At 36.1% G+C, this 22572-nt stretch overlaps 1 protein-coding gene across 7 annotated transcripts in view; it reads left to right on the forward strand.

The window, feature by feature from the left end:
* The window catches only part of TANK (TRAF family member associated NFKB activator), a 90329-nt gene extending 71351 nt beyond the window's left edge, over positions 1 to 18978 (forward strand). For 5 of the 7 annotated variants that reach the window (XM_069079961.1, XM_069079960.1, XM_069079959.1 and 2 more), the window contains 6 exons: positions 3287 to 3324; positions 4172 to 4256; positions 7248 to 7321; positions 7981 to 8096; positions 14021 to 14607; positions 18271 to 18978. In XM_069079961.1, the coding sequence (XP_068936062.1) occupies positions 3287 to 3324; positions 4172 to 4256; positions 7248 to 7321; positions 7981 to 8096; positions 14021 to 14607; positions 18271 to 18447 (1077 nt within the window). In that variant the 3' untranslated portion in view covers positions 18448 to 18978. The remainder of the gene's footprint in view (positions 1 to 3286; positions 3325 to 4171; positions 4257 to 7247; positions 7322 to 7980; positions 8097 to 14020; positions 14608 to 18270) is intronic. The other 2 variants (XM_069079962.1, XM_069079963.1) reach the window with 1 other exon arrangement.
* The last annotated feature ends 3594 nt before the right edge of the window (positions 18979 to 22572 follow it).

A 22572-nucleotide genomic window follows, 5' to 3' on the forward strand; every position in this document is an offset into this window, starting at 1 on the left:
GTGCTAAGTGTCTGAGCCCAGGATTCGATCTCCAGGTCTTCTCAACATTGGAGCCGGTGCTCTTACTCGCTGTGCTACCTGGCCGCCCCAAAAGACCCTTATTTTAAAAGGATGAGGTAAGATAAAATTTTTGATCGTATAGGGAGCCACTGGATACTGTTGAGTAGGAAGGTGATGTGAACCTGCATCATGACATCAGTTTGGAGGATAGATTGGGGTGGGAGACACTTGAGACAGGGAGATAAATTAGGAAGTGATTTGCAACAGAACATGTGAGTTATGATGAGAGCCTAAAATAAGATGGTAACTGTGAGGAGTGAGAAGGAGATATGAGAGAAGTTGTGGACGTACAAATGATAACATTTGGCAACTGGTTATTTGGGGGGATTTTTGGTGTGAGAGTGAATAGCCAGAGATGACTGAGCTCGTGAAGCTTGTGATTGGATGGACAGTGGAGACAGAGAGAAGTTGAGAAGAAAGAGAGGTTTAGGGGGGAAGAGGATGAGTGAGATCTTGTCACAGTCTATCTGTGCCTGCTCATTCTGGCGAAGCTCACTCAGTTCTCTCTACAATGAAAAGTGAGGATGGGGAGCTGGGCTCGTACCCACGAGCAGTGCCCTGGACACTTCTGTTGAAGGGCAGCCAGTAGGTGATGGGGGACAGGGCATAGGTCTGCTGTGCTGGTGATGGCACCTGTAAAGCTACTTCTGGGTACCTGGGTAATGGGACAAAGCTCTGCTGATGAGGAGATGCACAAGTGGAAGGAGAGCATTGGGTGAGGTGTGCTTATTAGAGATAGAAAGTATATTAGAGGTAAGCCCTGCAGCTGATGCTGAATGAAGTGAGCAGAACCAGAACAAGCTATAAAATAACAGCATTGTAGTAGCAGCAGCAGCAATAAGAACAATAACTAATTTATATAGCATGTTGAGACTTGCAAAGCACTTTACAAATTTTATCTCATTTGACCTTCATAACAATCCTAGGACGTAGATGCTCCATAAGAGCACCACTTCACAGATAAGGAAATGGAGGCAGACAAAGGTTAAGCGACTTGCCCAGGATCACACAACTAGTAAGTGTCTGAGGCCCAATTCAAACATTTCATCCTGACTCCAGGTCCAGAGTTCTATCTTCATCATCACCTGGTTGCTTCTAGTATTGATGATGCAGAACATTTACCTACCTCCTGACAGAGAGGTGGGGTACTCAGTATGCAAATGAAACCTAGATTACTAGAAATGGTCAATGTGGAAATTTGTTTTGCTTTACTATGCATATTATAGGGCTTTTGTTTCTCTTTCTTGAGTGGAGAGGTGGAAAGGAGGGAAGGAGAGAAATTGATGCTTAACAATTTTTAAAAATGAAATTTTGGTTTGAGAGAGAGATTTAAGTCCTACAGCTGGATATCACTGGGAGAGTGGGATTGGCCCCATCTTTCTAACTTAACTGGTTGATCACAAAGCCTACTTTGGAAACCATTGTTCCAGAAGATTTCTAATGCTAGGCTTAGATGTTTGGGCTTGATGTGTTAGACAGCTTTTAGATAGCTGCTGATATAGTGCCTGGGGCATAATTAGTACTTAATGAATTGACCTGAAAAGAGAATAGGGATATGGGAGTGGTTTCATGGAAGAGTGACTTCTTGAATACTGTTATTTGAGGAAGTCTAGACTGACTGACTGTGTGTGTGCAGGATGATAGCTTATACTGATTGTAAGAGAGGGGCAGCTAGGTGGTGCAGTGGATAGAGCACTGGCCCTGGAGTCAGGAAGACCTGAGTTCAAATCCAGTCTCAGACACTTACTACTTTGTGACCTTGAGCAAGTCACTTAACCCAGTTGTCTCCCCCCAAAAAATTTATTTGGACACTGATAAAGACCTAAATTAGAGTGGTATCAGGAGGAAGCGACACTGAATTGAGGAAAAAAAACAACATTGGTGATATCAGTTTTAAGCCTAAGCAAATGGAAGAATAGTATTACTAACAAACAGTTAATTAACCAATTTGGGGGAGGTAGGGAAGATGACTTCTGCTTTTGGCATATTGCATTTTAAATAAAATCATATCAAACAAGTTAGTTGAAGATACAAGTCTGAAGTTCAAGAAAAAAGTCATAGACTTGTGAACTTTCCATATAATAGGAGTGATAGTTAAAGTTGTGATAGTGGACAAAGTCTCTCACAGATTAAGAATATATGTAGAGAGAAAGTAACATAGGGCAAGGGCTGAGCTATGAACAGTGCCTGTGTTTTAAGAATGAGAATAATAATGCATTTATAAAACAATTTTAGGTTAACAAATAAATGTATATGTGATAACCTGATCTTCATGATAACCTAATGAGATAAATATAACAAGCATTATTATCTTGTTTTTAATGATAAGGAAACCAAAGTTTGTAGAGGTTAAGTTATGTGCACATAGTTATACAAAAGGTTAAAGTTGGGAGTCAGTTTCAAGCTTAGGTGTCTCCTATTCTCAAGTCTCATTCTCTTTCCACTGTCTCACTCTCCACTACTCTCCAGCAGAAGAGAAAGAGGAGACATTGTCCAAAAGGAGGAAGAAGAGCTGGATAATTTAGTGTGTCATAAATGCCAAGAAAGAAGTCTTTTCAAGGAAAAGGTGTTGATGGGCAATGTCGAGTGTGATGGAGGTTTCAAGGAGAGGGCTGTCTTTAGAAAGGTCCATAAGATTTTGGTGATTATGTCATTGGTCATCTAGAGTACATTTTCAGTAGTGATAAGAAGAAAAACCAGAACGTAGGAACCTCAGTACCAAATAGTGATAAGGAAGTGGAGACAGCCAGGATAAACTATTTGTTCACAAATACCGTTTTTAAAATGGTCAGAATTCTGAATGTTGGCATAGAAGTAATGGCCAGATTCCCCTATAGTTGGAGTTTCAGATATTGTGGTGTCAACACTGAACCAAGTTCAACAGAAATATGAATAGATTTACATAAAGTGATTTGGAGTTAAATTTTCTGCTTGGTTATGATAGCCCACAGAAAAAGCTTGGGGAAAGCTAATTAGTGAAAAAAAACCTGTAAATATGAAGCCTTGGATTGATCACTAATTCCAATCTTGTTATAAATAACCATTTTTTCAGGTGCAGTGGTAGACAGGAATGTTTTAGACATCGGAAAATTTTAAGTTAATTTACATTGGTAAGATCTATAAATTTTATTCTTTCTATGATCTTGTCCCCCATCAGGTTGGCTTGTAAATATCCACAAATCTGCTGCTGCTTAACCTTATTAATGTTTTTTTGTTTTTGTTTTAGTGCAAGGAGGGAAAGACTTATGATTTCATCAGTGTAAGGTATTTCCATTGTAGAAACAACCTCTGCCATTGCAGATCAGCCACTCTTGTCAACTCTAAGGCTGACTGTCTACTATATCAAATTCTCTATTAAAATCATACCAAAACAAACAATCTCAAAGGGAGAAAAATCCTTTTTCCAAGTGATTTCATTGAAATAGTTGCCAAAGAGCAAAATGTTACTGTTAAATTGGCCATGTAAGAAAGGATTTTCATTTTGTATAAAAAATGAAACCCAAGAAAATGCATACCAAATACTCCTTGCTACAAAGTATTACACTCTTTAAAAGCTAATATTCTTATGAATACAGACTTGAAAGTGATAAACACTATAATTTGGTTAACTGTAGAAGGCTTCAAAAATCATTTATAACTTTAATTTTTTACTCTCAGTATTATACTAATAAAGAACTTTTTTTTTTAAAGTCAAATCAGCCCTCTGTAAAGAACTTGGAAGTAATTGGGGTGTTTAATTTTATTTCCTTATTGTTTATTTTCTTGCCACTTCCTTCAGAACTCTGGGATGTATCCCATTTTGTCCTGGAGTTGTTCCCACACTAACAGTAGGTTTGCCTAGCACACTGCTTTGAGGCAGTGCTCCTGTGATTTGTGTTCCTCTTGCTTTGCTAGATTTTCAGGAATAGCAAGGAGCCTGTAATGAGACCTACAGATTGTATATGGTCTGAAATTCCTATAGATTAAATATAGCTTCCTAGTAACTTTTTTATGCAGCCTTCTGTTCTTTACTCTTTTGCTTTGCTTCGTCTTTGTGTTTACTCTTATCAAATCTCTCTCTGTAATTTTTCCAATCGTGCTTTCTTCTACTTTATTCTCTTCAATATTGCAGCCCTTTCCACACTTTCTCCCTAATTCAACTGTTTCCACTTCCTGGCTTCACCATAATGTCTTTGGTCTCAACCTATCTAAAACTGGTAAGGATATATTTAATCTTGATTCTTTTTTCTTTCTTTTTACTCTCAAGTGTCAAAACTCTAATTGATAAATGAATCCAGATTCTAATTTTGTCTTACCCTGTACCCATTTTTCCATCACCTACCCAGCATTACTGAGAAACCATTCCACAGTTGATATTTTCTATGCTTTCCATTCCATTTTTACCACACACACATTTTGTTTTCTTCCTTAATCTCACTTAAAAGTGAGAGTATAAATACCTTTCAGCACTTTTTTATATGACTTCTCTTTATACACATCACAATACCAGTCAAACTGACCCTCTGACAGTTGGCTGCCTCAGCATGCCATCTCCCATCTCTAAGCCTTTGCACGGGCTTAGGGTCTATACTATCTCCAGAATGTACTCCCTCTTCATCTTGGCCTTTCAAGCTCAGGTGTCACCTCCAATGGTAATCCTTTCTTGACTGCCCTGTGACCATTACCATTGTTAGTATACTCTCCCAACTGAAATGACCTTGTATGTACAGGGTCAGTATATTGCTTGCTATTTAATGAACCTGGGTTCCTAGAAATGGACATTAAGATTATTGTTAAAAGTAACAAGCTTAGTATCTTAAAGAAAAAATTTAGGTAACCCTGATTAGACCTTTACTAAGAACAGTTCTAGCGAAACCTTTTTCTTATTTTCCCTCCCTCCCATAGCCATTCCCAAAAGGACCTTAACAGTAGCCATAAACACAGTTAAATGAAAAGCAGTTGTAAAATTATTGACCAAGCTGAGTAAGAGTAGATTTTATCATCTGGTTCTTTTCTACTTTTCCCATCTTACATTCTCTGACCCATCTCAGATTCCTTTCTGTCCTTCACTCATTTATCTTTTACACTATTCATTCATTTACACGTCTTTCAATTACACGTTTATGTGTATTTATATTATATCAATGCACGTTACATTTTTCCTTCCTGATCCACTGACAAATACATAAAACTTCCTGCCCCCAAACCAAATTTTGATTACCCTCCTGAAGTAACTCAAGGTCGTCATTTTATACACTGCTAGATATGTATCAAGAATGAACAGATTTGGGAAATGCAGGATGCTCCAAGGTCTTTGTGCAGTTTTCTGCATGAAATCTTAAATTGCTTGGATTCTGAGGGGATACTGCTGTGCCCATTAGCTTAGTTAAAAATAATCAGACAAAACTGTATAGGTCTGTTGAACTTCAAAAGTAAGAGATAACTAGAATATTTCAAAAATAAGACTGAAAATTTTGATAAGTCTTTTTTGCCCCTTTCAGTAATTATCTTGACTATCACTTCAAAATAATTAAGATACTGCTTCTTTCTGGTTCTTTTTATTTTTCAAAGTATTTTTTCTAGCAATGAAATAAATCACATACTTCTGTTTTTAAAAGCAACGGGAGAAATAACTCATTCTGTTCTATTTATAGCGCTAAACTTCCAAATGCTTTCTTATTTTCTTAGTAACTCATTCTTCTGAATCCCGTTTATAACATTTAAAAATCAAAGAAATGCTCAGGATTTCCAATAAAAGTTCATTTGTTGTTTGTGTTTTGTGGCTTTTTGAATGAGTGGCTTACTTTTAAATATAACAGCTACTAAGCCCCAAATCATTTGGCTTTCATTGATTTTCCAAAGTAGCAATCTTAGCAAATCTTGACCATGTTTTGATCAAGAAACTTTCTCTCCTACTCCACCCTAAAATCCATTTGATGATTGTTGCATATAACCAAAACATTGTCTACCACTGTTAGAAACAAACTGGTCAGAAAAAAAATACTTTCCAGTCTGATTTTTTTTTATCTTTGTTAATAAACTCAACTGAAGCTTTTGAGTAATTGTCTATAAGCAGATAATCTCAATAAATATGTTTTACTAAGATAAATGTGTGTCAGGCAGACAGCACTGAAGAGCAAATGGTTTTTATTTCACCTCCAGCTGATGATAATGTACTATATAAAGTTGAAATCACTTGAGTTGCGAAGATTTAATTCAACCTATCCACGTTTGCATAATGGTATTCCTCCTCATTTAGAAATGTTCAACAATTCCTATGTTATTTTAGGAATAGTTGGAAAATAGAAAATGGGAAAAAGTAAATTAAAACAAACTGAAAAGAGTTATCTAAAGAGGAACTTGAGTCAACTCCTGTCTTTAGAAAGAAATAAGACTCTTAAAAATCTAATTTAATGAAAAGCAAGATTACATATGTGTGTACATATGATAAACTAAGCAATGAATTACGATTTCCTGTTTAATAGCACTTACAGTATACCTAAATGATTAGTATTGCATAAGAGGTCTTTAAGTATAAAGTTGTTCATTAATTTGAAAGCATGTTTGATTTTTATAACTATTGGCTTTGTATATTAAATTTTATTTAAATAGTACTAGATATACAACGTCTACTCCATGTTTGTAAGTTCTGATTGCCCTAGTTCTTAGAAAAAGTTTTCAACTGATAGATAATTAGTACAGAATCAACTTTGGGTAGTCATGTTCCAAATCTGTGTAATACCAATATGAGCCACAAGGTGGTAGTGAAAGGTAAGAACTGGTATAGAAGTTGTTTAAATACATAATGGGGCTATTTTTGCAAATCTTTAAAATGCTTGTTAAATGCTAAGAATCAGCTGCTTGGTTTTGTGGATTTTCCCCTCTTCTCCTACACAGCTGCATTCTTCAGCAAAGAAGTCGTAACTTAATACTCTAAGGGATTGATTTACATGTTTCATCCAGCATTAGTGAGCACTAAAATAGAAAAAAAAATTCACAGGCAAGATGTCTGGTTCATTTCAGTAACTTGGGCAATCAAAATTGAAATCTTTATCCATAAAGGGTATGACTCCTTGAATTATCAAAGTCAGCGAAAGGAGTAGTTAGACAACTTTGTTAATATATAGCTCATAGTTTGTAAGCTTCCTCTTATTGAAAATTAGGAGTATTTTAAAATGAAATCACTATTTTCTTGTGTCTTCTTTAAGGTAAAAAGACCAGAGACTTTACCTAGACAGGAAAATTCTCCAGGGAATCCTGACTTTCCTTTTTTCAATAAAAGGTACATCTACATGATTTTTTTCATTTACAATTGCTAGGAAATAGAGCTGTAGAGCAACAGAATGTTACAGAACTTTAGCAGTCATCTAGCATTACCACTTTATTTTTAAACTGAGGAAACTGAGGCCCAGAGGAAGATTCAGTTGTTTGTTTTATGTGACAAGAATAGTAAATTCCCAAATTCCCAAACTGGGAAAAATAATTTCTCATCCTAAACTCTTCTAGTACAAATAATCTATGAAAGATGAAAATGTCAATTTTGCTAACATGTTGAATAAAAACTTGAATTTTTTTTCTTTTACACAAGTTTTGGGAAAAGGAAAAAAATATGTATATATATATATATATATGTACTCACATATATATGTACTTAACCTTAAAAGTAAGAACAGGTCTGACAATTCTAATATTCTGTATGACTAAGTGGGAGATTGACAATCTGCAGTCCTAATAACAAAGCTAAAACTAATTTTAAATGAGAATTTTTAATTAGTTTCCTGCTTTAAGACTGTTCCTCTAACCAGCTTTTTTTTTTAATGAATTTTGACCGTTTTCTTGGTACATGAAAAAATATGAGGTACATATTGGAAATGTTTTATTAAATGTGATGTGATAAAAGATCACAATAATGAGTTTATATTCAATACATTATTCTTCCAGGGAAGAAATAGAGAAGACTTTCTATGAAATGAAAGAAGAATTCCATAGGATATGCATGTTAGCAAGAGCACAAAGAGACCACTTAAACAGACTTAACATTCAAGAACCTGCATCTGGTAAGGTTCATTATTTTACTATAATATTAATGTTTCAGGATTTAGAATTTTTTTCTTGCTGTATGAAATATTCCTAACTACCTACCAGTCAAATTACCTTCTTCCATATAAAGTAGTTTCTTATTTAATATCCAAATGCATGAAGCGCTATTACAAGAATAGTTTATTTTTATTATTTTGATTCCATCTCCCTTCCATTCTCCAGGGAATCCTGACTTTCCTTTTTGCAATAAAAGGTACATCTACATTATTTTTTTTATTTACAATTGCTAGGAAATAGAGCCATAGAGCAACAGAATGTTACAGATTATTTTGATTCCATCTCCCTTCATGTGCATGTACGTACAATTTAGTTGCACAAATACTTAAGTTTAATAGTCACTAAGGAATATAAGTATAACATGACCTTAAATTATAATTTGCTGTTTGGGTCTTGCATAAAGCAAGCACTAGCTTAATAGTGCTTAATCACTAGTGATCACTAAACTGCAGTGAAGTTCCTTCTACCTCCCATATAATAAGTAGAAAAATATCAGGTACGTGAGTTTTGTACTTCTGCCTAAAAATTTCTTGTGTAGCTCTTAAAAGTCTGAGATAAAGAAAAATTTATTTAACACAAAATAATTCAAAGAAAACATATAATTTGCATAGCTATTGTAATGTGATCAAAAAGCCCCACCCCTTCTGAAGGTTCAGTTCTCAAACCTCCTACACTGGCTCACCTTAACTGGTGCCTCTTCTGTAATAAAGTGCTGATAGCAAAATACAAGGGACAGAAGCTGGTATTCAAGCATTGCAGGGGATAAAAGGAAAGTGAATTGATAGTAATGTATATGTTAAATGCTTCTACTACCTCTATGATTTGGATATTTCAAGTATAATTCCAAAAACTGATGTTCTTATCTCCTTTTGGAATATACTAAAGCAGTGCTCTCTAAAAACTCTATATAAAATAAATTATGCAATTAAAGGGCACTTGCTAATTCTAAATTTTATATCTTGACCATTTAAATGATTTCATACTAAGACTTCATTTCAGAATGTTAATTACTTTATTTTCCAAAAAGTTGTAGATGAATTATCTGTGGTATTGGTCAGAAAAGCAGCTTTGGTAGTAATCAGTGGTGTTTCCAAAAATAATTTTCTCTAGATCAGTGTTTATCAGATATTATTGGAGAGTTAACCTTTTGTGCTTACTGATGATGTTAGATATTTATGAAATAGAAATATATTCATTTATAATCTAGTAGCCACAAAAATGTGGTACCCAGGATCCGTAGGCATTTTTTCCTCGAGCATCAGCATCCTATCAAAACATTATAATGGTGTAATATTCTTTGTTACACAGAGAGCTTACCCCATTATCAATGGCTTAATACTCTGACCATTTAAAAATTGCTGAGTATACATCTGTCAACTAGAATAGAGTATTTAACTTTATTTTTGCCCACAAACTGCTTTTTAATGCTACCTTCTTGCAATGTACTAACTGTGCCACAAACAATAAACAAAATTTTTTTTAAGATATTTGTTAACTGCTGTGCTACAGACTACAGTGGGAGTTTGTAGAGTGTAAGCAACACACTGAAGTATTGAATATGCTCCTGGCACTAATAGATTACGTGAAAAGAAATCTACCAGAAATTTTGGGACAGGGCAGCCAGGTGGCACAGCGAGTAAGAGCGCTGGCCCGGGTGTTGGGAGGTCCAGGATTGGTTCCGGCCTCAGATACTTGGCACCCACACAAAATGAATAACTGGCCGTGTAACCTTGAGCAAGTTACTTAACCCCAATTGCTTTAAAAAAAAAAAGAAGAAGAAATTTTGGGACAGATGCATAGCATTTATCTAGTCAAGACTTCTAATCATCCATATTACATTTCATAAACTTATGATGGAAATATTTAACATACTATCTAAAGAATCACAAAAAAGAGTCTACATGAGAATTTCACCTGTACTTTTTGATTGTCATATTATATTAACTTTAAAATTTGGTCATTTTCGATCAAGCTTGTTGCTACACAGGAACAATTTTTAGATTGCTAAATTTTTAGTCTCCACACCTGTGGGAGAATTCCAGGTATGGAAATTCCCTCCACAGCAATACAGATCACCAACTTATTTGTAACTAAATCTATATTTAGAAAGTTTCTTGGAGAACTAAAAGGTTGAATGACAGGGGTACACAATGAGGCTACCACTTCTCAGAGCTTCCTGCCAATGTCATATCCATTACCAGAAGAAGAGTTACTGGCCTTTGAGAACTACCTAGTTCAGAAAACATAAGCTCTGCCTTGCCTTGCTGCTGCTAGGCCTGTCTGTATTCTCTCCCCTTTCATTATTGCATGTCTTCGCCTTTCTCATTCCCTAAAGGGCACTGTCATTTAAGGGAACGTGTGCATTCAAGTAAATATGACAATAATATCTGCCTTAATAAATTATGGGTCAGTTTTATAAGTGTAGGGAAAGAAGCCTAGGGTAAATGGCATATAAATGTTGAAGATTTATTTTTTTCCTTTTTAGATATAAAAGGGAACTAAAATGAGAAGTAACCTGAATTTTCATCTGATTCCCCAAGTTTGTTCTAAAGTTCAAAAATATTTGCTCATTGTACCTCTCCTTGCTTTCCAAAATCAATCTTACAGTAAAATGAGTCAAAAAGCAGTTTTGCTGACTTGATGGATACAACTAAGTATAGTGTCAGGATGGCCAGATCATGTGATGGACCAGATTTGTCTCCTACTCTTTCTACTCAGACTTGGAGTTCTGCTGTCCACATTGATAATCTTGAATTTAAATTCCATTCTGGAAAACATAAATTTTTTTGTTAGACCAAGTAATTCAGACTATTCTTTTAGCTTTGTTTCAGAAAAAAATTCTATTTCACAAACTATTATTTCCTTACCTAGAATTGCTTGGTAAATTCCTCCTCCCATTTTCACAGAGTGACTGGGCAAAGAATTTGAATGATCCCATAGTGACTGGAGAACACATTTGTTCTGATGACCACATGGACCTGTAATATTGCTTTACATGTGAAAATCACATTTATCTTTAGTGGTTTCTTCTAGCCTTATCTCTGTTTTTATTTTTAAAAAATTGACAATACTTTCTTCCTTCTAATTCATCAGACTTGGTTTATCTTTTCAGATGACTTATAGGCTTGTGTACTTAAGATCAGAAGGGATATTGGAGGTCATCTAATCCAATCCCTTCATTTGATCAATAAAATAATTGATGGTTAAATGACTTGCTATGGTCACAAGAGTATTAAGTGGAAGAGCAAGGATTTGAACTCAGATTCCCTCAGTTGACAATTATACTACCATTCCCTGCCATCATCACATTCAGTTGCCAGAAGAGAACCTGGCATGCTTGAGAGTTAGTGGCCTCTGGGAGCTTCAAAGTTCTGAAAAGTTAAGCAGAAAAATTTAGTATATGGTCAGAACAGTGTGGCTCTGTTAGCAAACATATAGAATGTCTATGCTGTGTAATCTTCTAACAAAAGATAAATAATTCCTGCCATTAAGAAGACTGGTTGAAGAAATTTCCAAACCTCTTTTATACCTCAGATTATGAAATTTATTTCAGTCAGGTCCAGCAAACATATATTAACCATAATGTGGGATATACTGTGCTAAGCACTAGGTTTACAAAGAAAAAACAATATAAATGCCCTCACAGAGCTTATATTCTGGTAGGAGAATGAAAAACATAAAAAGACAAATATATACAAAATAATCTGAAGTGAGAGTACTAATAACCAGAATTAGGAAAGACTTCTTATAGGAAGTGGCATATGATTGCTGAGCTTTGAAAGAAGTGTGTTTCAGATCAAATGCCTCCTTTTAAAATTTCATCTTAAATTGTACTTCTAGCCATCTATAAATAGAAATTATCGTAGGTTGTCAACTACAAGTGTGAATTCCACTTTGTAGTGGCATAAGAGAATAAAAACAAGAGGACCATAAAGCTTCATTTGTCTGAGATGTTCAGGGAATGAGGATTCCATGTTAGTGGGATTTCATAATTAACTAAAACCCCTTGCAGTGCCATTTAAAAAAAATATTAGCTATTTTTGAAAGAAATCTATCTACAATGAATGGTATTCTGCTCAATTAAAGCCTACCCAACACAATTTAATTCTTTCTTAATAAGGCATGGGAAGAAGGGGTATCATAATTATGGACATCATTTACTCTTCAGTGCTATGTAATGAAGTAATACCCATAGAAGTCTGTTGAAGTGTATAGGACTGTTTGGCCCTATGTAAAATTACCTCAAAATGTAGTTCTTATTTCTAATTCTTAGGGGTATAGTTTTTCTATCATTCCTCTCACTTATCAGTTGTTACTTCTTACTGCTGTCAGGATTTCTGCTTCCTACCAGCTTTCCCTTTCCCCTCCTATAATTTTCTGTTTTTAATTATCTATACCCTGGAAAACCAAATAAAGCAAACTTATTAATAGTTTTGCCTAAAAAAAGAAAAGAAAATTAATCAGAGTCTAAAGGGCTCTCCTGAATTAAATTTATGAAGTTCCGTTCCTGGGCTCTGTAGCACTTGTTTTGTCTGCCCAGGGACACATGTTCCCTCCTTTTTGGCTCTCAGCTGGCTTCAGGATAGTTGAGGTAATGGAATAAGTGACCTCATGTAAGTGAATCCTCTGTTTCTGAGCTTAAAGATCTGTAAGGGCAGGAACTATGTCCTATGTAAATTTGCATTTCCCTTAGTGCTAATAGAATGCCCTGCACACAGCAGGCACTAAACAAATATTTGCTGAATTTAAGTAACTTTAAATGTCTTTCTCCCTATAGTATTCTAGATGAAATACTGCTGTCGAAACACATTTGACAACATTTCCAAGTGAATAACTATTTTTGTTAAATCCTGAAGCATGTAGATAATCCACAGTAACAATAGGTCATTATCCATGTTAAATCTTACTTTCAGATTCAATTCAATCAACATAAATAGTTGTTGATGGTAGTGTATTGCATAATTCAGTATCTCCTGTACTTTTATTCCATTGTAGAACCTGTATCCCAGTAGCAGACCTTTAAACACAAGTACTCAATTACCTTCTTTGATTCAGGAACATTGTCATAAATACAATTTTTGTAAGGGCAGTTTATTTTAAACTGTCTGACATTTTTGGAGCAGAGTTAAGGAGATTGGACAGTTTCTAAGTTTCCCTAAGTCAGGTCTTCACAAGGTAGAATGTTTTATTTTGTCATATGAATTCCAAAATGGAACATACCTACATTCCCATGTAACTCAAAAATGAAGTATTAGAAATTCTGAAGTTTTAATATCTCTTTTGGATTATCACTGTATTTGTGCCCATCAGTTAACATGGATAATTGAGAATTAACTGTCATTGAAATGTTTGGTATTGTGCTTAGTGACTTAGTAACACCTGGGGATAGGATGTCCAATATGTATAGCTCTTGGGCTGTATATGTGCACTTTTGTGTTTTCTCCTAACAGATTTTTTTTAGTAAATTTATTAATAGTTGCTGCTTTGCTTACTGACAAAAAATTTAAGTACATGTGAGTGTTTTATGATTATGTTCGTATACCATATCTAAGCAAAACTGACTAGTGCTCCTACGAATAGCAGGTATTTCATTAATGTTTGTTGAATAAATGTACAAATGTTAGGTGAAAAAGCAAGGAATGATAAAAGTTCTTCAGCAGAAACTGGTAGACTGTCTTTTAATTCACTTTCCAGAAATGGGTTAATATTCCTGAATAATGATATTATTAGTAACTACAAATGTTAAAATCATTGTCATGTCCAACCATCCTAAAAATGACTAAAACACTGAGAGAACTCAGGACCTACTTGACTAAACGCATTTTCAAAAATGAACTGAACATGAATGTGATCCTTTTGTGATGGTGTGGTTTTCACCCTGCAGAAATACAATTCTCTTTGCCTATACAATGTACTGATAAAACTGATGAACAACCAGAAGAAGCTTTTAAGCCTCAAGTTAAGGATGTTTTAAATAGAGGGTCATCATGCCTCACATCTGTCACACCGAGAGGACTGGGTCAAGAAGAGGAAGACAACTCTTTAGAATCACTTTCCAAATTTAATGTCAAGTTTCCGCCTACAGATAATGACTCTACTTTCTTGCATAGCACTCCAGATAAACCACAAGTTATGGGTCTGGCCAGAACTGAGCCTGTGTTTCAGGATAAATTTGATAGGGAACTTAGGGACAATTCAGTGAACTTTGTGAAACCAGAAGGTACTCTATTTGAAATTAATAGACTTGACCTCATAACTTCAGCAATGCAAAACATTACAACTTCTGACAAGACAAAACCCTCAAACCCTATCAATACATGTATGAAGACAACTCTGGATAAAGCAGTATGTTTACCAGCTGGAGACCATGATATCATATATGTAAATAAATCTCTCCAAGTTCAGGACACCTCAGAGGTATTGTTTGCATCACCAGATTCCCCAGGAAGAGCTGTCCGAGGACCACAGCAGGTAATTGTTTTTCATTGGTCAATGTTACATTATGTTTTGACACACATTGATAATCCTGTCTTGGCATACCTTTCTAATATTAAGTAAGTAATTAACCAAAGATAAGACTTGGTGCAGAAAATACAACTATCTCTACAATAGAGCCTAATTAATATTTTTAAAATATCCCAAGATCTTAGTATTCATATGTAGACATTTGTATATAGTAATCTCTGTGGAATCCATCTCTTGCTATAACCTCAAAAGTCCATAATGTGACTATTACCTCGTTAGGTATTACTGTTTGTGTTTCAATTACAGGTGTGGCCTTGGACACGTCACTTGCATTTCTGAGTCTCACTTTCCTCATCTGTAAAATGAGGTGCTTGAACTAGATGATCTTGAGGGGCTTAAATCTAAAATTCTAGATTGTTTGATTTTATTAAAGTTTATGGCATTTTAAAAAAGTTTTTTAAAAAGAAAACACAAATTCATTGTATTTACCCCATTCATTAACTCTATAATGTGTCTTATAGTAAGTAGTTACAGTATTTGTTTATATTTATTATAATACTAAAGATCTATATATTTTAGTTATGCCAGTTCTCAGTGCTATCCATTGTAGTATTGTGGGATTCAAGGGCTTAGGGAATGGTAAGGGAACATTCATCATTTCACATTGAGATTTAACCATTAACTATGTATTTCTATTCATTTTAAGTAGTCCCTGCACGTATGAGATTTTAATCTCATGTTTCATTTAAATCTTTTAAAAAGCCTACATACATACTACTTAAACCCCTTTTCACCCTCCCTTTCAAATTTAGGTTCAGTCACAGAATGTTTCTTTTTTAAAAAATATTCTAAAACCGCCTGGAGGCTATGACAATCTATAATTTCAAAAATAATAATAAACAGAAGCTCATGAAAATACAGATTGATGTGAATCTCTTTTAGAATTCAGGCATTTGTTTAGTAAAATGGAGCCTAGTTTCTGTTTTCTGCCTTAAGAAATTTATTTTCAGAAAAGCTTGGCTAATGAATAAACCCCTGGCTTTACAGGACTTTAATGTTAGTGTATAAATTAGATTATGGTAATGTAAAATATTCAGGAAGTTGTGATATATTTTACTTACACAAGAATATTGCACTTAGCTGACTGATACTAATTACACACTCACTTTAGTTCTCCATTTTTAACATATTTTAGATCAGATTCTCAGTAATAGTTGTGACTGAGTGAAATAAATTAAACAATTCCATTTATTACTAGTAGATTTCCTGTGGAGCTGTGAAGCACATCCATTCTAATCCTTGTTACTTTTCCCTTTTTCTCCATTATCTCGTCTGCTTGTTCTTTTACTAGTTAGTCTGTGCATTCATTTTTTCAGTAGATGGCACCCTGCATTGTGCATTTGCTTTCCATACTACAGCAAGTGAAACAGCTGGTATGTGATTACAAGTTGATAGGGAAGTATGCAGTTTAAAAAAAAATGTAGGAGAATTGGTGTTGAGCTGTCACAAGACATGGGGCATAAGGTTAGATAATTGATATTTTGGCAGGAAAGTAAGTAAGGAAATTATTTTCTTTTGAGGACGACATTAGAATATTTGAGGAAATTTATATTTTATCCTTATTTTTTTACATTAAGAAATTAACTTGAATTTATACACAGGGAAATAATACTGGCCTATTTAAGGTGTACCTTTTTATTTAGGTGGTATTCAAGGAGAAATTTCTTTAAAATCTTTTCAAAAATTAATTTTGCACTAAACAATGTAACTTAAAATAGATATATGTATTGACTGATTACTATCTATAACATAATACCAAATATTTATACATATTGTTCCAGTATATGAATTTGTTTTATTTCTAGTGAGTCAAAAATATAACTTCCCAACTGAGTTTAATGGAAAGATGAATCCAACTTGTAACTTTCTTAGTTAAAATAAAATACAACAGCAAATGGGTACTTTGAGAGCAAAGTGGAAGTCTAAACTTGTTTCAGCAAGTCAGTCAAACATAATTTATTAAGTGCCTACTATGTGCCAAATACTATGCCAAGCACTGATAATATAACTCCAAAAGCAAGACAAACTTTATTCTCAAGGCATTTGTATTCTATAATGCTGACATTTCTAAGTCCATCTTTTTTTTTCAGAGATTTGAATACACACAGAATTTTAAAGTCAAAATCTTTTTCTTCTAAATCCATGTATTTTACTTTTAAATGTTTTAGCCAGTGATTCTTTTCAGTTAAACTTGCACAGTAAAAGAACATATACATTTTGCTAAAAGGAATTAACCAAGTTTTTCACTTGTGTATCCCGCAATTATAACAACTTTTCTCACAAAGAGAAATTTACTTTAAAAAATATTTGATCAAGAGAGCTACATAATAACTTAGAAATTTTTGTCTTACTTCCTAGACAGACTTCATTTATTTATATTAATTGTTTGTTAGCAGAGGAGGAGGAGACAGTCATACATAAAATTATCAATTAGTAACATAGACTATGTGGATAGATTGCTGACCAGAACTGGAGGGCTGTGATTGTAAATCAGTTAAAGGTCTTATGACACCCTAAGCAAAGGTTGGTAATAGGATATAAAAGAACTATTTAATTTGACTACCCTAGCAGCTTGATAAAAAGCATATGATTCTCTCCTCAAAGTACATGAGTTTAAGAATAATAGGCTTCTGTATTGACAGAGATTAAAAAAAAAATCAGATGAAAACCCAAGACACAAATTCAGGAAAATAAAGGAATTTTGTTACCCTTTAGTTACAGTGTGGTATTTCTTGCCCTCCTAGCTACAAGAAGGAGCCGTGCAGTTATTTGTGGGTGTGATTATAGTCAAAATAGTCATGTTGAGAATGTTATTACTTGCATTTCTTCAGTTGGACAGTTAGTCAAAGAGAAACTTTTAATTCTCTTCTGGGCCAACTAAGGATGAAAGAGCAAGTGTGCTTGTCTATAAGTAAGGAAATAGAGAAGCATTACATTTAACAAAATCAAACCAGGTCTGAGTGAAAAGTGACAGGATATGTTGGATATCAGCCTTTGTTGAATGATTGATTTAAATATCTCATAGTACAAAATGAAAAGCCATTGACCAGTGAGATTTTTTTTTTACCTAGTTTAGCTAGGGGGAAAAAGGTTGGATAGGATTTTTCAAAAATTAGATTTTTTGTAGATTTGCTATTTGATTAATAAAGACAAAATCTGATTTACAGTTTAACTTTGATGACCAAGAAAAATATGTGCTAATGTCCACCTAACCTAGATAATACTAAAAGAACTGTAGCTTAAAATTTCTGCAATGAAATAAGAAATGTGAAATTTCTAGAAAATTACAAAATATCAGAGATTAGCATCATTAGTCAAAAAGTGATGCAATTATTCACAATTATTGGTGTGTTTTAAAAGGACCGTTACTGAATCTGGAATATTTCTAAATATATGAAGATAAAAATAAATATATATCCTAAATGTTCTTGTCAGTGTTTAGTTGATTTTTTTAAAAAGAGAATGTAAGTACAGATTTAATTCTTGTGCCCATTTTAATCCAAGAATAATTTGCTTTTAGTGTTGGTTTGAAACATATACAGATAACTTAATATTCAAAATATTTCAGATAATTTAAAAAAATAAAGTAAGCTTTTTTTCTCCTTTCAGCCTCTCTGGAAACCTTACCCTAATCAAGAGAATGACTTATTGGCACTAAGTAGTACAGACTCAGAACTGCACAAACCTCAAGTATGTGAATTCTGTCAAGCAGTTTTCCCACCATCAATTACATCCAGAGGGGATTTCCTTCGGCATCTTAATTCACACTTTAATGGAGAGTCTTAAGACATTTTTAAGACAGACATGGGTGTGGGATTTTATGCAATAATTTTTTGGTTTGTAATCCTATAAATACTTGATTGTAAATTTAAATATTCATGTAAAGTTTTTAGAATGGATGTGTATAATATAATTCATTGCTCTTAGGGTTTAGATTGTGTTCCTAAATATATTTTTTAACTTTGTTATAATCATTTAAAAGAACATCTCATTAAAAATCCTATAATTTAGTGTATTCATATTTAAAGTGTCATTACTGGAAATCAATATTACCTGTGTAATTTAGAGAGTAGTATAATCATAATTAAATGTAGCCTCAACTATCTAAGCATATTGCTTGGATTCCTAGTTAGATATTTTCAATTTGAAAATGTCCAATATTTATAAGGGATTATTTCTGTTAAAATAACTAAAAATATTTATGCTGTATGGAATGTTCTTTTCAGATAAGACCTACAGTAAACAAATAGGCATCATAGAAATCCAGAATAAAAAGCCAGGCTTAAGACATTGTTGGCTGGTGGTGAAAAATTTTACTTCAGTCTACCTGTATAATTATTTGATACATTTTTTCTAATAGAAGTAATGACTTGATTATTTTGATAATCTACACAGTCTTAAGTTTATGATGCATATACATATACTTGGTAGAAATGTATTATTAAATATTAAATTTGTTACTTATACTCTGATCCATAATAACAGGAAATAATATATTCAACTTGTGTAGGAATGAACACTATTTGGAATGAAAAATTTTTAGTTTTAGCATGAAGTTCTAAATACCTGTTTTCTCTCCTTTAACAACCGAAAGAGTAATGATGCGTCTGGGAAAAGTATGATCAGTACATTGCATTTTATTGTCATATTTATTACTTTACATTTTAAAGGTCACATTCATGCTAAAGGAACTTGAACTATTTTGATTTAGTTTGGTTTATTCTAAAAAGGACTGCCATAGCATTCAGTATTTCAGTTGGAAATATTACATATTCTAGCTGAGGCATTCTCTCTGCATGGGTCTGGCAGTCTGATTCTCTGCCAATGTACAAGCTTTTGAGACTTCCAGGAGAAAAACATGCAATACAGCACCTTAAAATGAAGCTTCTCTTAAGTTTGCTCTCTCTATCTCATTGGCCATTTTAAAACTTAATCTCTCTTCTCTCTTGTTTTAAGAGCTACATGGAGGTTATTTCCCCATTTTATCAAGTGAAAAAAAGTAGATTTGCATCACCTAAGAACAGGAGTTTCTTCGGCTATCTTGAAACTCACATCATATGAAAATATTTTAATTCTTTGATTTTGCTGTAAGGAGGCTCAGCCTGACACTGTGAATAGAACTAGAGAGCCTCATCTGTGTGAAAGAATGAGACAGCCCCTTTACTACTGAGAGGTGTCAATGGCATTGGATTGACATTTCCCTCACCTCCATCAACTTAGATTCGTTATTACAGTATTTTTACTATGGAGGGTTTTGAAGCCTTAAGATCTTTATTTCATTGCCAAAGGAAATGAGTGGAAATGCCTGCCTATGGTTATTATGGGCCATTTCCCCACTTTCTCTGACATCGACCACTATCCAACCTTTTTTTTTCCCCATTAATCTGAAGTCTCTCCTTCCTGAGCTGACTGTTCCAGAAAGGGGGCCCAAGGAAAGAATGGCATTCCTCACACACAGCTACGCAACATACCTGACTTTTCCTCAGAGGAGCAAAGATTTGGAGGTTGTTACTAACCTAATAAGACTCTCATTTACCTTTTTAAATATCGTGTCCACTTATTTGGGTCATATTACATTGATCCCCAGCCATCCCTTCTTGTCCCCCAGTAGGTGGGTAGGGAGACGGGGCTGGGGGCAACTTTTTATTGACTTGTTTTGAGGCCCTGCAAATGCAGATCTACACACCACGAAGACCCACACTTCCCAGGCCGGCGGGAAGCTTCCCAGGGAGCTCTGCATTTGCAGGGAGAGAGGTTAGGTGCGGGGTTTGGGGAGCAGCACACTTGAGCAGAGGTGCCGGTGGCTGGAGCAGCAGCAGCAGGAGCAGTATCGGGAAGGGGAGGAGTGGGTAACGTTCCAGAGCTCTTCCTTCCTAACTGAGTCGTGCAGGGGATGCATCTTGGCATCTGCTGAGCGTGGCCGGGTAACAACCGCTCCCAGGTAAAAATGCTGCACTCGCCAAACGCTGAGTCTGAAAAAACCACCCCCGCCAAGGCGAGGTAATTGTGAGCGGGATGCCTGAGAAGTAGGAGGTGAATGTCCTCGGGAGGCACCCCCTCCCCCAGCAGCTTTCCCTGGAGGCTAAGGCTGCTGCCAGCGGGGACATCTGCTTTCTTACACTTGAGCCTGGCTCACCCCGCCTCCTCAGCCCCGGGTTGGGTGGTTATTTTACCAACACTGGTGGGGGGGGGGGGGGGGGCGGGAAGGTTGGGACGGGGAGTCGAGGTAGGGAAGTGGGATGGCTCGAGAGAATTTCCCAATCCCCCACACCTACCCTCCTTTTTTCTTCATATCTTTTAACCTTCAAGGTGAGGATTTAAAAAAATAATAATAAACCCGGCTGCTGCCTATGTCAGGTCTGCCTTGGTGGTCTCTGAAGCTTTCCTGACCCCCAGGGTCCGGACCCTTCTTTCTCTCCACCCCGAAGTCCAGCCAGCCGGGCAGCCTTTGGCAGCTCGTTCCGCTGGGTGCAGGGGGCTGGCGGCGGGGCCGGGCACAGCCCGTGGCGCCTTCTCTCCCTGGCTGCTGCCTCGACAGCTGCTTGTAGCTACGGTAATTAGACTGTCAATGCTCGTTAGAGGAGAGAGGGGAAAACACGCCTCTGACAGATTCCGAGACTCCCCAGTTTGTTAATTTCTAAGAGATCTTTAAAGCATTAATTGAGGTCTCTCCCCGACTCTCCTCTGCTCCTACCTCCCCCCCCCCCAAAAAAAAAAAGATCTCGGTGGGAGAGGAGGGAAGTTCTCTCTTGCAAAACAAACTCTTACACCCCCCCATCACCATCAGCATCGCCACACGCACTACACACCCATTGCCCCGTTTTCTGTATCCTCTTTGCATTATCCATACATACACAGATAAATAAATATATACAGGAAGGTTAACTCAGCGGAGGCTCCGACCAAATGGGAGCTTGGATTGCATTTAAAATAATAATAAATAATAAAAAAAAAATCTAAGAAGGAAAAGGGGGGAGGGAAGCAGAAGTCGGGAAAGAAAAGAGAAAAGCAGCAGGCTGATTACGAGGTGTCAAAACTGCCAGGAGCAAGAAGGTGATAGCAATCAGGGGTGAGAAGAGTGCGGCATTCGTGCGGGGCAACTAATTATCCGTCTCATTTGAGAAGAGCAGCATTTGAGGCAGCAGCGTTCGCCTGCTGAACGGTGACAGATTGGCGCGGAGGAGAGGGGAGGTGTTAAAACAATGGAGCCGGGCTTGCGAGCGCTGCTGCATGCTAATCAGCCCTCCCTCCGCCTGCCTGCCGCGCTCCCTCCTTTCTCTCTCTCTCTCTCTCTCTCTCTCTCTCTCTCTCTCTCTCTCTCTCTCTCTCTCTCTCTCTCTCTCTCTCTCTCTCTCTCTCTCTCTTCCCCCTCCCTCCCTCCTCCTCTCCTCCGTTCCTTCCCTCCCTCTCCGCCTGCGGTGCTCCCTCCTTTCCCGCGTCCGCCCCACAGCCACCCTCTCCTTTCTCCATCTCTCCTCCCCTTCTTCATCCTTCCTTCCAGCCTCTGGCAAAGCCGAACCCAAGCACCACTACACTCCCCATCTCCTTGGCCAAAATGCACGCGCGCGCACACACACATACAGTCGCTGCTACACTCTTCTAGCACACCCCACATATTGGCACCACCGCTGCGCCTCCCAGCCACCTAGAGCCGGAGTTCCGCTCACAAGCAGCCTGGAAGGAGAAAGGCGCCAGCGGACCCCGAGGATTTGAAAGGGGGCGGGGGGCCTCCACTGTTTCCCCTTATAAAACTATATTAGGTTTTGTTTTGAGGGTTTGGGGGGGGGGAGTAGAGATATTGGTCAGGTGGAGGATACTGGTAGCAAAATGTAATTTGAAAAAACAATCTAAGGTTTCTTTTTTTCTCCTACTCCCTACGTTCCAGTGCTGTTGGACACTTTCTTAAGACGT

This window comes from Petaurus breviceps, unplaced genomic scaffold (assembly GCF_028583685.1).
Source record: "Petaurus breviceps papuanus isolate PSGF00001 unplaced genomic scaffold, PetGlider_PUasm1.0 91133, whole genome shotgun sequence".
NCBI classification, from domain to species: domain Eukaryota; kingdom Metazoa; phylum Chordata; class Mammalia; order Diprotodontia; family Petauridae; genus Petaurus; species Petaurus breviceps.